This window comes from Scheffersomyces xylosifermentans (genome assembly GCF_036884685.1).
Source record: "Scheffersomyces xylosifermentans strain CBS 12540 chromosome Unknown RJT20scaffold_1, whole genome shotgun sequence".
NCBI classification, from domain to species: Eukaryota; Fungi; Ascomycota; class Pichiomycetes; order Serinales; family Debaryomycetaceae; genus Scheffersomyces; species Scheffersomyces xylosifermentans.
Genome location: NW_027042939.1, coordinates 2,058,150 through 2,074,216, shown reverse-complemented (window position 1 = coordinate 2,074,216; position 16,067 = coordinate 2,058,150). Strand labels below are relative to the sequence as shown.

Below are 16,067 nucleotides of genomic sequence, written 5' to 3'. Positions count from 1 at the left end.
TTTTAAAATCTAGACTAAGAAACAAGTTCAAATTCCTGGATCATACTAAAAGGCAAACAAAACGTAGATGACCGGATTGCTGAGAATCACGGACAAGCTAAATTAAAGTCTCACTTTGAGGGTATAAGGGTATCTCACTCATCAACCAAGTTGGATTCAGTGGCTCTTTTGAAGAGTCAAAGAGGGACGTAAACTATAGAAATGATCCTATGAAGTACGTCGACAAAGAAAAAAGACCAAAACCATCTAAAAATTTGGTAATTCCTTCTCCTTATATACCATTGCTGTATCTCTCTGAGAAGGGCTACCAAGCCTCATCGTATTCTGAAAAATTTTACCGTGCAGGATAAAGAGCCGGGTAACCTACATTTTTTTATCATTTTGTCATTGGAGCCCTTGACAAAAACCGAAGTCACGAGAACTCAGATCATCTGATCAAAAGTCACACGACTAGAATACTGAAAATTTCGTCGTCGACGAATTTTCAGTTTACATAGTTAAGAATTGACTCCAGTTTTCATTTGGTCAGAGTCTATATACTACTACTATATACCAATAACAGTAACCACAATGTCTATCGAAGAAATCCCACAAGGCGCCGACGTCAACGTCATCCCAAAGAACGAGAAGAAGGCCAGAGAATTGATCAAGAAGTTGAACTTGAAGCCAATCAAGAGTGTCACCAGAGTCACCTTCAAGCAAAGAGGTAACTTGATCTACGCCATTGACCACCCAGATGTGTACAGATCTGCTGCCGGTACTTACGTTGTCTTCGGTGAAGCCAAGGTCGACGACATGAACCAAAGACTCGCCGAGGCTCAAGCTCTCCAAGGTCAATCTGAAGCTGGTCACTCCCACACCCACGCTGACGGTGAGGAGCACACCCACTCTCACGAAGACAAGTCCCCAGCTGCTATCACTGCTGACTTAGAAAAGGCTTCCTTAGCTGACAACAAGATCGAGGAAGAAGAAGAAGAAGGTGAAGTTGACGAGTCTGGATTGGACTCCAAGGACATTGACATCATTGTTGAGCAAACCCAAGTTTCCAGAGCTAAGGCCGTCAAGGCTTTGAGAGCTCACGACGGTGACATGGTTAACGCCATTATGGACTTGTCTTAAATTAGCTAGCTAGTTTAATATTCAATAAACATTTATTGTACAATGAATGCTATATAATTATATAATTACTAGCATTTTGGGTATGCTAAGATGAATGAATTAACGTAGAGATACTTTATTTCAAAAGGTCTGGAGACTTTTCGGTTGGTTCTGCCTCGGATATTGCAATAATGGGGGTGTCAGCCCCTTCTACTGTTTGGTCGGCTTTCGTATTTATATTGTCTGCCTCAGTATCCGTAGGATTCACAATATTAGCAATTTTAGTCTTGGAACCTTCTTCTCCAGCAACCTCAGTTGTCTTGAATGGCTCAACTTCGCTTTTAGCAGTTGAAGTAACGATACTGCCACTACTACTACTACTACTACTCTTCTCACTCTTGGCTTCGCTCCGCGTTTGCTCTCTACTAATTTCACTAGATAAACCAGTCTCCGGAGTTTCTTGTCCATCGATCATTTGCTTCCACTCGTCGTTAAATACACTCTTTCCATTCATGGTGCCACACTTGAAGCAAACATACCTGACATCTGCCGGATTCGTAGTTCCTGGTGGCGCCAATCCATTATGGTTGAAGCAATTGTAGCATATAAGTGCATATCTGTTCTCCACTGATTCGTTATTATCTGAACCAATCAATACGTCCAAGAGACGGTCCTGGAATGATCTCTTTGTTGGTAATTGTGACTGGTTTTGCATTTGGGCATGCAATTGTCTGCGTTGCTCTTCCTTTTCTTGTGGGGTAAGCACTGGTGGTTGAGGTGTTATGTTGATGTTCAATTTTTTCAATTGGGCAGCAGATAACTGACTTGGTTGGTTGGCTGGGTTTGCCGGAACTGGGCCGTTTAAGTTGTTTGTTCTTGCTGGGCCCTGCTTTGCTGCCGAAGAAGCAATTGTGTCCTGCTTGTCTCCATACTTTGAGAGAAGCTTCTCAGTGGTGGTGAAGTTGGTGATTTTCTTCAACTCGTCGATTTTTTCCTTGTGTTTCTTTTTAAGGGCTTTCAAGTGACTTGTTCTGCTTCTGATCAAAAAGTCAAAGAGAACTCGTACCGAGCGAAGCACCACAGCCCCTGCTATGGGGTAGAGCAGAAGAATTAGCAACATTGCTCTGGACTGATTGGTGAAGTAGATCTCGATCTTGTTTCTTCCTTTTGCGCCTGGAGGAAGTGCCAAGTATCCGTAAGCCCCTACGAGAACGTATGCCGTTGCTAGATACAGAAAAAGCGTTCTTGTGATTGACTTTGATCTGACCTTTAATCTGGAGATCTGTTGGTTGGTGGCGGTAATGGACTCCGTCAACGTCGTGAGTTCCCGTTCGAATCCCTCGGGATCGAACCCGCCTCTTCTGAAGATGCTGAACACGCCCATGGGGAGGAAATCGTGGATTTTTTGCTATCAATTAGATGGTCTTGTGGCAAGTTGAAGTAAGAACCATAGTCATTCATTTATATTTAATTGATTTCTCCACGGCGGTAGTTTTGTTTTAGGCTGCATTTTGTTTTTCTCAATGAGGCACTGGCGGTGCGAAAGAGGAACACAACGGTGAAAGATGGTGGGTACTGCCTGATTAGGGAGAGACAGAGAGAGTTTAGCGTGCGAGGCGGTGGTGTGCTTTGGGGGAATAGTGAGGAAGAAAAGGGGAAAAAAATGAATAATAGGGAGGGAAAAAAGAAGAGAAAGAGGAAGAACAGGAAAATGTGTAGGAGTATCAGGTGAGGAGGGAGGGGGAGTGTGTGTGAGAGGGAGAGAAATATATAGAGAGAGAAATATATATAGAGAGAGAAAGTTACAGAGAAAAGGAGGTTGTTACCTAAGAGGAGAAAACAATACGGGGAGTATAGTGCTAGTTGATGTAAAAAAAACACATAACTTATACTAAAGCTGGGGTAGAAAAGTTGAAAAGTAGACAATACTTAACAAATAGAGTAAGTAACATACATGCGCTTAGCAGCAAAATGGATTAGGCTAAATAAACCGTTACATACTTAATTAGTTGCACACTATTAGTTAATAGATAGACTAAAGACTAAAGACAAAGAGCAACAAAACCTGGGCTATGAACACATCAAAAATTCATTTTTGGTCTACTTGGAAGCTACCTACAAGTAGACTGCCACCAACAACCACAAGCACTCAACATTTGACTTTATTTGGTCAGTTCATACTACTCTCTTGTGTCCGAGTGTGAACTTATTCTTTCACCACAATGGAAGTGTAGTACGAAACGTAGGCATCTCCCTACGGAGTATTTATTATATTTATTATATGCGTTTTGACAGCTTCATCCACACCACGATGACTTGAAAAATGGCTCTCCCGCGAGGAAGAGAAAAAAGAAGTAGCAGAATATTAGCGACAAAAAAATGAATTAGCGACAACATGAGTTAGTCTTCCCTAGGCCAAGTAAAACCATGGATGTGGATTGGATTTGACAAGTATTACTCTTACAAAAAAAAATGCATTTGCCAATGAAACCAAGTTTAACTTCATCTAGTAGCATACTCCACTAACAATTAGCTCTTTACTTTCAAAGTTGAGAACAGTTCATTTTATGAACAAAATATTATACTCTTCGCTCTGATTTCTGTAGCCTTACTAAGTTACACTCTTTTTCTGGCATCTCTCTCTCTGTCCCTCTCTCTAAGTGCGAACCCTCCCTGTCTTGCTTGCTCCCGCACGAGACTCCTTCCTCATCCCCATAAACTCAACTAACTAACTACTCCCTTACTTTCCCACCCTCCACACCTCTAAACCATTCCATCTCCTCCAAGACCCATCCCACACCCTTTCTCAACCTATCTAACCTCAAAAACCACCACCTTAACCCAATTTGCACCAATATAAAATACCTCCAACTCCGTCGGCGCTACCAATCACACACTTCCCACTCTACCGTCTCACCAGCTCCCAACCTTCTTTCTCGCTATTTCTGTCGCTGATCCCGTCAACGCTCGCTAAGCCAGCCAGTCGCACCACCGATAACCGTAATTATAAGCGATTTCAAATTTGCTCTTCGCTATGTTAATGTTCTGTAAACAGAGTTTATTCTCTAGTCTGCCACCCACACATGACATACACGATCGGGGATCGTAAGATCACCCTAGACAACGAGTTGTCGCCGTCAGACATGCAACTTGTCTTAGCACACTCGAAATTATTCAAGTACTGCCTTAACAATGCGACGTACAAGTTTCTCATCAACCTCAAGAAGTTGGTTCATCTCTACACCGACATCGTCACCATCTACGCCACGCTCCTCGGTAAAATTCCCAACTATGAGGACATCACTAGAATGACAAGGAACACCAGAGCCAATATCAGTAACTTGGAAACCGATTTCAACAGCATTTTCGGAGAGACTATCCACGGTTCTCTTTCCAAGAAATTCAACTGGGAAGAAAAGAATTACGAGCACACCGTTAAGGATATGACGCTATTAATACTAGACCTGTCGCTAGAATCGTTTGAATTGATCATAAAGAACTTGAACTGTATAGACATTTTCTTCAACAACTTTGACAACTTGAAGAAATTATTGATACCCTATCTTCTCAGCCAAACCAAGTCCATTCACAAGTCATTACACAAGGCACATTATTTGTACAAACTCACTACCATTACAGACGATATTGCAAGTCTCAAGGAGTTGACTCCGCCCATCATCAAGCAATTAAAGAAAATCGAAAAGATAACCAGCGGAATCGAAAGAGAATCCATCATACTAGAAACTGCATTCATGACATTCGATCCTTCGCTCCAATCGTATACGAGCATCCTACTTGGCAAGGCTATACTAAAGCGTAGCGTCGACGACAGAGACTGCCAGATTATAAAGAGAAGAGAGGTGTGCTTTCAAGCAGCAGAGCATGTAGTAAGCATTCCGTTGACAGAGGACCAGTCCAGCTCCCTTTCCATGAAGCAATTGGCAAAATACTTCTCCTATGTTGCAATAGTGGTGGTCGGACTATTGAGTGTGATGTTGTATCGACTCTTGAATGTATTGATCGGTAGGTCAGACAATGCATAAAGAAAAATTACGTACAGTGACTTTTGTTCAGTTGTACGATCATACGATTTGAAGGTCGGATCTGGTAATCAGCGTAATTAATGTATTATTAAAAGGGAAAGAAAGAGATGTTGAAGTTAGAAAAAGATGTTATGTGATATGGTTCTGACGACGTGTAAGTTTTGACAATTTTTTCTTGGTCTATAGTGGCCATGTCCGCTTTTTGCAGTTCTTTTTGTCGATTTGGAATATCCCTGGTCTGCTGGGTTGGTCGGTTGGCTTTCTAGTTGATAGCCAACGTAAAGCTCTCCTACTGGATTTATATCTAGATGCCAAATTGCTTGTTGTATATTACTGGCTTCAAATGCAGCCTCTTTGGATTGTTGGGTGCACTGCCAATGAAAAGATCGTGATTGCATGTACCATATGGTTTGTGTACGGCTAGCATATTTTCCTCGTAATTTAGGATAAGATAAGCAACTTACCACGACTAAGGCGAGACAGGACTGATTTACTTTTTTTGAATTTGTAAAACGTAATACATATTGGCATTCAAGAAGTTTATAACGAAATATGTAAAATGTGACCTCATGGCACCAAGTTTTTTGTCGTTTCTGATTTCTTGGCGTAAGTAACTGGTATGTAAATGAATAATCTAGCTAGAGACTAGACAAGAGAATGTCATATATGCTCAGTCTAAATGTTCATTTGAACTAAAAACTGGGTCTTCGTCAAAAGGTGCCTTATGTGGATTTTGCATCCATATCAATTATACGAATGATGACATAATCGTATCTCACGATTGCCTGACATGATTACGTAGGCAATTGACCTCACGGCTGAGCCGCTTCGCAAAGGTATAAGCAACAGATTCCTTGCATAAGCCGACCGGATCATATTCATTCAAACGTAAAAAAAATGCTATTCAAATAGATATTACTTGAGTTCTAATTTCATTTTTTTCCACCATTAGTTTTATCTTGTCTCGAGAATTTCACCCTTCTTTTGGCCCCATTCACATTAACATTCACATCCATAACCCCCCAAAAATCTTACAATATACTTATGATTACGTAATCACAATATACCAATTACTCACTGTTGTATTATGTAATCGGCATTCTACCCTACTTACGGCGCCATTTTCTTGGGATTACTTCCCAACTTTTCTTCAACAGTAGTACCATTTCCCAGCACCAAATTCTTCAAATCACTCCAAAATTAGCACATCACCACCCAGCACCATTCTAACTTCACTCCAACTATAAAAACCCCAAATATCCTACCTCAACGCCCCTTTCCTCTCTCTCTCTCTCTTCTCTCTCTCTACCCTCTCCTACTCCCTCCACTACAACCTCGTTTCCCACCTCGCTCCTGCAGAGAACATGGAACACCATCTAAGTTTAGTGAGAATAGTAAATAGCGAAATGCAAACAACGCTACATTATTAGACACCACTAGTAACCACAAGAGGGAGTGTATTGCTAGTGCTTGTCATCATAGCGTCATCACAATTGCCATACCTTATATATGGACTTGGCACTGGGAACGCAAGCTGTTCTTCTTAAACCGTGAACTTCACTAGTACTCCGCAGCACTTGCCCTATATTACACAGACAGTAATTTCAGTTATTGAGCGGCAGTCGAACTAACAAACCCAGTGGTCGCTATAATTCCGCCAGAAAGTTGTGTAAACTGCGATAAATCCACTGAAAAACTCCGGCAAACCAAGCCATTACCACCACAATTCCAAATTGTCAATTCCAGATTCATCTTACCATCCAGTCATGACCAATACCCAGATATATTCCGCGACGTACTCAAATGTCCCCGTGTTTGAGTTCGTGACCTCAGAAGGACCAATCATGCGACGCAAGCTGGACTCCTGGATCAACGCTACCCACATATTGAAGATCGCCAAGTTCCCCAAGGCTAGACGTACGAGAATATTGGAAAAAGACGTCCAAACAGGCGTCCACGAGAAGGTGCAAGGAGGGTATGGTAAATACCAAGGAACATACGTTCCATTGGATGTAGGGCGAGAAATAGCCAAAAACTTCGGAGTATTTGACGTATTACGACCTATCTTCGAGTTCAAATACATCGAAGGAAAAACAGAAACACCTCCTCCAGCACCCAAACATAACCATGCCTCAGCTCTTAACATAGCCAAGCGTCAGACCCCACAGACCCGTAAATCAAAGTACTCAATAGCTCCACCAGGTGAGCCCCCGAAGAAACGGGGCAGACCGAAGCGGGTACCGACTTTGAAACATGCAGATACTACTCCTATCGAACCCGGTCCTAATATTGGCTCATTCAAGGGTTCTTTCACAAACCCTACTCTTTCAAGACAAGATACAGAGCAAGATGCCTTACAAGTCATGGCTGGCAACATGAATATCAAAAATGAAGATTTGGAATTGGTAGAAAGTGATGAAGATGATGACGTAATGAAAAAGAGAGTAAACGGTTTGACTCACGATGAATTACATATTTCCCTGGCTGGTGACGATTTACTTGGCAGCAAAGAGCTCTTTGGGGCATCCAGAGGATCATTTGAGAGGGTAGTCACTGCTCACAGTAATCACAATTCCAACGGACATCTCCCCTCTCATGATCCTTATAGTTTACTGCAATACCACCAACCAAGTCTTAATAGCCAATCCGAGTCTGAGCTGATATACAGTGAATACTTCTCTAGCCTTCTAACTTATTTCCTCGATGATTCGAAGATACGGAACAACGCAGTACCCGAAAGAATTCTTAATCCACCACAACCCATCTCAAAGATCAATATCAACCAGGCGATAGATAATGATGGGAACACCATATTTCACTGGGCTTGTTCCATGGCGAATATATCGATCATCGAATTTCTTTTGGGAACATTCCAAATTAGCCCAGACATCCGAAACAACCAAGGGGAGACCCCATTAATGTTCTTGGTTAAATTCATTAATTCTTTTCAATTGAAGAACTTCCCATCTATTCTACAATTGCTTTTGGAATCAATATTGCTCGTAGACACTTCAGGGAAGACTGTTCTACATCACATAGCGTCGATAGAAAATGATAAGAAGAATAAAGAACGCTTTGCAAGATATTATATGGAAACTTTGTTTGACAAAATCATAGAATCGCTGGACGATGGAGAAGACGACAGCAAGGAACCAGACAACAAGAAAGACTTGATTGCGAAGTTCATTAATCATCAGGATTCCGATGGTAACACTGCATTCCATATAGCTGCTCATAACTTGAACAAAAGATGCATCAAGGTATTCATAAGCTACCATCGTTACATTGACTTTGCATTGAGAAATTTGGTAGGATATACTGTTGAGGATTATCTTGCTTCTCACAACTATGTGTTACGGTTGGATGACGAAGCTAACGAAGACCTTGAACATGATGAATCAGAGGGATTACTCATACCACAAGACAGCACAAGTACACAGAGCTTCGAGAGCCAATTATACAATTCAAAAGTTGCTGTAAATCTTCAGAATACAACATCAAATTTGATTACTGAGAAATTGACCGAATTGGCCTACACTATAGACAAAGAGCTTAGCGAGAAAGACGAAACAATTTTGACCTTCTTCAAGATTTTGAAGTCAATTAGTGTTGACAAATTAGCAAGTCAGAAAGCTATATTAAGCATTTTCAAACTTGAGTACTTGATAGAAGACCTTGAGAAAGTAATTGAGGATTCGAATTCACAGGAGTTGACAATAGACTTCAAACGTGACCAAATCATTCAAGAGGAGATATACAGACTTGTCAATGATCTCACTTATCAATATCTACACAGAAAAGACGAACTTGACCAAATATTTAAGAAATACAAAACAGTCAATGATAAGATATATGCTGAAAGGTTAAAGGCATTGACAAACGACGTCAACAGTAATGCAATCAAGGATGAATATCATAATCATTCTGATCAGTTCGAATTAGCAGCAGAGTTGACAGTCGAAATAATCAAGAAAAAGCAATTGTTGAAAAAGCTCTATGATCAGCAGTTAGAAGTCCCAACACAGCAAGCTTCATATGATAAGGAGAACAAAGTGGAAATCTCCTCGCAGGGCAGCACAGCGTCTACAGCATCTACTACAATCATCAAACCATCGATAGTCTCCAGCTATCCTCAGGACGATAAATTAAACAAATATTGTAAATTAATAGCACTCTGTTGTGGCATGGACTTTAATGACGTTGAGAGCTCAATCGATCAGATTGAGCAATCTCTCCTTAAATCGGGCAGGTAATTATCCGAAATTTGCAAGATCAGACGTTTACCTTAATTTGCTATATACATTCGTTCAATCGGATAGAGTAACGTCCGATGGCAATAAATCATGAACTACACAGTTTTTTCAAGGAACATGTATTAATATGCCGTTAAATTCCATCCCTTTTTGAAAATGCTCTCTCATAATGTACCATAGTTTATGTTTTAATTACATTGTATTATTTGGAAACGAATCTTAAAATTTGCTTGTCCTACTAGGCAAATCGGTAGATAACTTTGAATTAAGGTTTAGGTTTATTATTACGATATGTAACGTAATAAATAATACTGCAGAAGGTGTAAAAATTTTCAAACCTTCTCTTTGGCAAATGTACAGTCCAGATATCTTTGTGATAGATCTACTTGTCCTCACATTTCTTAGCCGCCCGATGAACATCTTGGCTTAGCTACCCTTAAAAATCTCCAGACGACGTTGAAGAGGAGTCGTCATCTTTGGTCATGCTTCAAGAATTCGAATTTCTTGTACTCCTTCGTTGTATAATATCATGTACTATTGCCTCCTGGGTTTATAAAATAAATTTAAAGAGAATAACTTTAAAAAACAAGGCTGTTCTTCGCTCGACGTAATTGAAATTGCACTTTGGAACGGTGTGGTATAATCATCACACGACGAAAAGGCGAGAGTGTGCATAGTGAACAATTTTCATAGGCCGCTTTTGCAGGTTATTACTCCTGAAAAATATGTCTGTACCTCTGGGAGGTATTTATGGTAGAATGGCCATAAGAATGAACTCTACTAACTCTACCATGTATGTTGTAGTTATTCAACAGTTGCTCTATTTCCTTCCACGCGTTATTTAAAAACTCTTAGTATCACAAATAAAGCGTGGCAAACGTATGTTAAATTCCCCTTTAAAACACAGATCCATTTGCTGTTCTTTCTCCTGGCGATAACCTTCCCACAGATCCAACCTGCAAGAAGTTTTAAATTCTACATCACCGCGTTAAGTTGCAAGGTGTTCCACGGAAAAAGTTGCTTCCCTGTACAGTTTTTGCAGTTTGGCGTTTCAGGAAAGATAGCACCATTTCCAACAATGAATTGATCACTTTACTTCTTCTTCTTCTCTTTCTAAAGTATAGTCAAGGTCAGTGTTTCTAGAGATTTCAAACAGATCTAATTTTGCATTGTTTTAAGGGTACTAGCATTTTTACCCCACTCTGCTTGCTAAGATAGTCCCCTCCTTTTAATTGCTGAACAATCAAGATTTAACAGTTCAACATTGTTGATAATAGAGGTCGACCTTTTCTTAATCATAATAGTAAACCTCGATCTTAACCATCTTATAGTGACTAGAATTTGAAGAAGACGATTTCCTAGTCACAATACCCCTTGTTTGAGGTTATTCACAGTGTACGTTATTACCCTGCTGGTCACAACTTCATTCTTTAGTTGCATTCTAAGGCCTATATCAGTAATACTTGTTGATTAAAGTATTATGTTCTTCAGCAAAAGATCAGCCCGTTTCCCGGGAATAGTGTTTGTCACCATTATTATCTTCACCACTGTTGTACACGTCCTGAGAAGAAATACCGCAGCCATTCTCAACGATAATGCTGTTACAAAAGTGAATAGCTCCCCAAACTCAGTTTTGAACCAGATACTACCAGATAACGCTCGAAATGGGAAAGAAGATGACTCTATTCAGAGGTTGAAAGATTTAATGAGCTTTGATGAAGTAGAAATCTTTCCCTTGTCGGAAAAGTTGACCCAAGACGACAATTTTAAGGAGATCAAATTGAAGACATTCACGGACCCCTACTTATTTGTAAAGGGGAAACCAAAAGATTACAAGTTCAAAGAAGAAGAGATGTGCAAGCGAATCGAATACTCTGGCACCTTCAAAGTTTCCAAGCAAAGATATCTTAACGCTGACTACACCGCATACAAAAAAGCGTTGGAGAACAACCCAACATATGCTAAATTGATTGCAGATGCACACAAGAAGTTCAAACCAACTATTCCAGAAGAGAAACAATGGTTCAGATTTGCAGGATCATCTACATGGCTCCCACAATATGATTGTCACTACATGGTGAGTAGAATTATGTACTCCCCTTCTGGTATTCCAAACAAAGCATTTGCCAGTTTCTTATATATACAGTTGTTTGATAGGGACTGGAATGAAATACCTGAGAGAACTTTAAGCTTACCATATGAACAAAAGATTGTCCACAATGTTATTGATTCTGATGGAACCATCAGAGAAGTTGTGTTGGAAACCCTCATAGCCTTCAGAGAAGTTACATACCCAGGCTTCTTACCTATTACGTTTGAATCCGAGTTGGAAGTTCCTAGTGGAAAATACTACTGGGGACCAGAAGACCCTAGAATCTTGACCAGGAAAAATCCTTTAGGTTTTGACGAGCCTGTCATTGTGTTCAACATGAAGCGTATTGACATACGGAAGAGAGTTATGCATATGTACTTACCATTCTCAAACAAGGTAACTATACTAAGAAGGAGAACAGAGAAGTTTGCCTATATTGAGAAAAATTGGACCCCATTCATTAGTCGTCAAGAGAATGCTCATCTTCAAAATGGAGTCATTGAAAAGATGAACTTCATTTACTCGATCGATCCTCTAGAGATTTTATCTTGTGAAATCGCTACCGGACTCTGCGACTTCTTACAGAGGCCAATGAAAACAGATTTCAACTATGTTGGAGCATTACGTGGTGGTTCGCAATTGGTTGAATTGCCTATTTCCGATTTAATTCCACAACATGTTAAAGACAAATTAAAATTCCCTGAGAACAGGCTGATTTACATCGGATGGGCTCGTGCTCACTTAAACAAATGTGGATGTGGTGAATCGATGTATAGGCCAAACATGGTGACATTAGTGGAGGATTATGATCCAATTAACAAAAAGTACTTCTACAAATTGAGTGATGTATCTCAGTACTTTGACTTCAATGCCTTCGTTCCTCCATGGACGCAACCAAAGCTTGATAAGAGTGGGCAATTAATCGAGGATGCCACTCCTCCAAAGCAATGTGAGGGAAGAAATGTATTAATTCCAAACTCGATTGCTTACTGGAAGATCGACTCGATTTTGAAGGGCAACACATTATACCAACGTAAATATTTCAACCATATTCCAACTGATGAGCAATCAGCAGACCAGAATGCTGCCCTAGTCATGAAACACAAACCAGGCCAAAGACGTTCACTTGAAAAACGTGCTGATCATAATAGAATTATTTTTAACGATTACATGGGAGTCACTTTGTCCGCAGCTGATAGTGATGTTAGTATTGTTCATGTCAAAGGATTGTTTGATTATTTGTTAAAATTGCCAGCATTATTCGATGCGAAGACTGTTATTTCTGATGAATATTCTTTCCAACCGGCCGGTTTTGATTTAAACAACAGGTGTGCTATGACTGCAAGTGGAGAATACTGTGCCAAATACGGTGAAAGAATGCAGAAGTATAACGATGAACAACATGCACTCACTGGCGAGTTCCAAGAAGAGTAAAAATTTTGAGAAATCAACTAAACAGCTGATATAGTTCAGCCACCTACACTGCCACATATTCTGTATATTACCTACTTAGATCAATCGTGTTAAATACATCGAAACTTTTAGAATTCAAACGAAAAGCGTGTTATTAATAACTCATAATTTTAATTACAATTTTTAGAGACAATCCTGATTTTAATCCTGATTGTTTTACCCTGTTTTATTCTATTCTCTCCAGTACTACTCAGTATCGTATTTATTGTTCAAATAACAAATAAAACATAACCACTTTCAAAAGTATACCATGTGATGTAACAACAACCACTCTTTGATATGAACCCTTACACAAGAGAGCCGCATGTCAAAGCGGCTATATATAAGGTTGCAACCACTTCCAAAATGTACAGATCGGATAGCAACCCATCGCCACGCTGCCCAGTGTAAAATTAAAAAAGCGTGAAACCTTGCAAGCGTGAAAAGTCTTCGATAACCGAGACTCACCAACTGACGCGTTAACCGAGCGGGTATGGTAGCATCCCCCATTTGCTCACACCGAAAATTCTGGTACCTCTGTTTTTTCCGTTGTTTTCTGTGCTTTTGCTTGATGTTACTGTGGATTTCGCACTTACAAATCATGAATAAATGTGTAGGGAAAGCCCGCGAATAACCGAGCGAATGTTCCACGGAGTACTGAATTGTTGCAAAAAGATTTTCTCGGGATAAAAAATTCTTATGCGAAGCGCCTTTAACCGCAAAATCTATACCATCAAGATCTAGAGAAGTATACTATGGCGGTTATATATATAGAGGTGGTTATCCTGAGATTCAGCATTACAATGTGTTCCGAATGGAAGTAGATCCATATATAAATTATTTAGAATTTTTTAAAAACGTCAGATTTCTCGTTTCGCTATAGCACATACTAAAGTTTAACTATAGATATTGTTTTTTAAAGCACCCTAAAAAATGAGTAAAGATAACACTAGTGTCAAGAGCATGGCGGAAGAACGTCAAATGGACTTGAGTTCTTCTTCCTCTAATGACTCGAATGAACCTGTAGCAATCACGATATCACACTACGAGAAGCATGTTGAATCTCAAAGGCGAGGTTCAACCGCTTCCTTGCACAAGTCCTTAGACTTGATCAGAAGAAGTTTAACAGGCCAGTCAATCCATTCTTTGGATTCTAGCGCCGAAATACAAAATTACACAGTCAAGGATATTTATGGAGATTTGGACAGCGATGAAATTGCATTGCAAAGAACAGCTACCAGAACCACTATTTTAAATGAATTGGTGCAAAGAACTCATGATATGGAAATGAGTTCAGACGACGACGAATACGATCTTGAGAAACAAAATTCTAGTGCCAGTTACAAATACAACGAATTTGAAGACACTTTGCCGGAAACTTCTATTCCTATTGAAAACAATGGTGAAGAGTTCAACAAAATCGACCCCGAATTAATCACTTTCCATGGCAAGGATGACCCAGAGGACCCAAGGAACTGGCCCATTAACACGAAGATAGGATTATTGATGTTTGTATCACTCTATGCATTGGTTGCTCCAATGTCTTCTTCTATTCTTTCTCCTGCCATGTCTGAAATCTCAGTTGATTTCAACATCAAATCAGAGACTGTTACCGCCATGGTGGTGTCTATCCAAATCTTAGCATGGGCTTTTGGTCCGCTTATTATTGCTCCTTTGAGTGAACACGACACTATTGGAAGAAAATTGGTTTTGGATGTTTCCTGCTGGATGTCATTCTTCTTCAACATTGGTTGCGCCTTTTCTCAGAACACCGCTCAAATGATGATTTTCAGATTCATTGGAGGATTGTTTGGCTGTGTTCCAATGAACGTCTGTGCTGGTGTCATTTCTGATTTATTTGATGCCAAGTCCAGAAACTGGGCCCTTGCTGGCTACTCATTAGTTCCATTGTTGGGTCCAGTTATTGCTCCAGTCGTCGCTGGTTTTATCGTTGAAAACAAGCAATGGAGATGGGTGTTCTACGTCTTGTGTATCTTCAACTTTGCTGTTGCCTTAAGTGCTACAATCTTCTTCAAGGAGACATATGCACCAACTTTATTGAAAAGAAAAGCTAAGAAGTTAAGACAAGAAACAGGCAATAACGAGTTGCATACTATCTACGAGATTGCCGATGGTGAAACTACTCTTGGAAGAATGTACTTGTGCATGGTCAGACCCGTCAAGCTTTTGTTCATCCACCCAATGATTGTGGGTTTGGGTTCATTCATGGCCTTTACTTACGGTTTCATGTACTTGATGATTGTTACATTCCCAACCATTTTTGGTCAAATTTACGGTATGGACAAGGGCATGACTGGGTTGATGTACATTCCAATGGGAGTTGGTTTTGCAGTAGGCGTTTTGTTTTGGACGTATCTCGTTGGCAGAATTTACAATAACTTGACAGAAAAGAATGGTGGTATTCCAAAGCCAGAGTACAGGTTGCCATGTTTATTTGGAGCTGCCATCTTCATTCCGGTCGGTTTGATCTGGTTCGGATGGTCTGCTCAAAAGAAGTTACATTGGATCATGCCAGGTATTGGATCCGGTATCTTTGCATTTGGTTTGGTCTGTGTTTTCCAGACTATTCAAAGTTACTTAATTGATATGAATACCAGATACGCCGCATCCTCAGTTGCCGCTGCTGCCTTATTTAGATCGTTGTTTGGTTTCTCTTTCCCATTATTCGCTAACAAGATGTATGCCAAATTGAATTACGGATGGGCAAATACCATGTGTGGTTTTATTGGGTTAATTTTGGGAGTTCCTTTCCCAATTTTCTGTTACTTGTACGGAGAGAGAATCAGAAACTGGGCCAACAAGAGAATCGAAAGAGATCAGCTCAAGAGAGATCAAAAGAACTTGCAAAGATTGCAAAGACAAAACTTGAAGCAGTAATGTCTTTATTGTTCATTAGCATTATTCAATCGAATTACCATTAGCATTATCAATTAGCATTATCAATTAGCATTATCAAATAGCATTATCAAATAGCATTATCAACTAGCATTAGCAACAGCATTAGAATATAATATAATATATAGTATATAATATATAATAAAATAAAATAAGATAATATAACAACATAATAATATAATAATATAATAATATAATAATATAATAATTCAA

The 16,067-nt window shown here is 39.7% G+C and overlaps 6 protein-coding genes across 6 annotated transcripts; 5 read left to right on the top strand and 1 right to left on the bottom strand. All coding sequences in view use genetic code 12, as the record gives it.

Moving 5' to 3' along the window:
- Nucleotides 1–469: 469 nt before the first annotated feature.
- On the top strand, nucleotides 470–1,185 carry EGD2 (Egd2p). Its single transcript, XM_064916260.1, has one exon. The coding sequence runs from the start codon at nucleotides 571–573 to the stop codon at nucleotides 1,117–1,119; it is 549 nt and encodes a 182-aa protein (XP_064777336.1). The 5' UTR covers nucleotides 470–570; the 3' UTR covers nucleotides 1,120–1,185.
- Nucleotides 1,186–1,234: 49 nt separating this feature from the next.
- On the bottom strand, nucleotides 1,235–2,482 carry RJT20DRAFT_4859 (uncharacterized protein; the record flags this gene model as incomplete). The annotated part of the gene is made up of 1 exon (XM_064920344.1): nucleotides 1,235–2,482. The coding sequence occupies one exon, from the start codon at nucleotides 2,480–2,482 to the stop codon at nucleotides 1,235–1,237; it is 1,248 nt and encodes a 415-aa protein (XP_064777335.1).
- A 1,369-nt stretch (nucleotides 2,483–3,851) lies between these two features.
- On the top strand, nucleotides 3,852–5,199 carry RJT20DRAFT_14957 (uncharacterized protein). The gene has a single exon (XM_064919009.1). The coding sequence runs from the start codon at nucleotides 4,182–4,184 to the stop codon at nucleotides 5,139–5,141; it is 960 nt and encodes a 319-aa protein (XP_064777334.1). The 5' UTR covers nucleotides 3,852–4,181; the 3' UTR covers nucleotides 5,142–5,199.
- A 1,708-nt stretch (nucleotides 5,200–6,907) lies between these two features.
- MBP1 (transcription factor) lies at nucleotides 6,908–9,601 on the top strand (the record flags this gene model as incomplete). The annotated part of the gene is made up of 2 exons (XM_064915672.1): nucleotides 6,908–8,977; nucleotides 9,074–9,601. The coding sequence occupies 2 exons, from the start codon at nucleotides 6,908–6,910 to the stop codon at nucleotides 9,392–9,394; spliced, it is 2,391 nt and encodes a 796-aa protein (XP_064777333.1). The 3' UTR covers nucleotides 9,395–9,601.
- Nucleotides 9,602–10,874: 1,273 nt separating this feature from the next.
- On the top strand, nucleotides 10,875–13,334 carry BMT7 (Bmt7p; the record flags this gene model as incomplete). The annotated part of the gene is made up of 2 exons (XM_064918991.1): nucleotides 10,875–11,003; nucleotides 11,037–13,334. The coding sequence occupies 2 exons, from the start codon at nucleotides 10,875–10,877 to the stop codon at nucleotides 12,918–12,920; spliced, it is 2,013 nt and encodes a 670-aa protein (XP_064777332.1). The 3' UTR covers nucleotides 12,921–13,334.
- Nucleotides 13,335–13,706: 372 nt separating this feature from the next.
- Nucleotides 13,707–15,985, top strand: RJT20DRAFT_14873 (uncharacterized protein). The gene has a single exon (XM_064918989.1). The coding sequence runs from the start codon at nucleotides 13,872–13,874 to the stop codon at nucleotides 15,834–15,836; it is 1,965 nt and encodes a 654-aa protein (XP_064777331.1). The 5' UTR covers nucleotides 13,707–13,871; the 3' UTR covers nucleotides 15,837–15,985.
- Nucleotides 15,986–16,067: the final 82 nt, after the last annotated feature.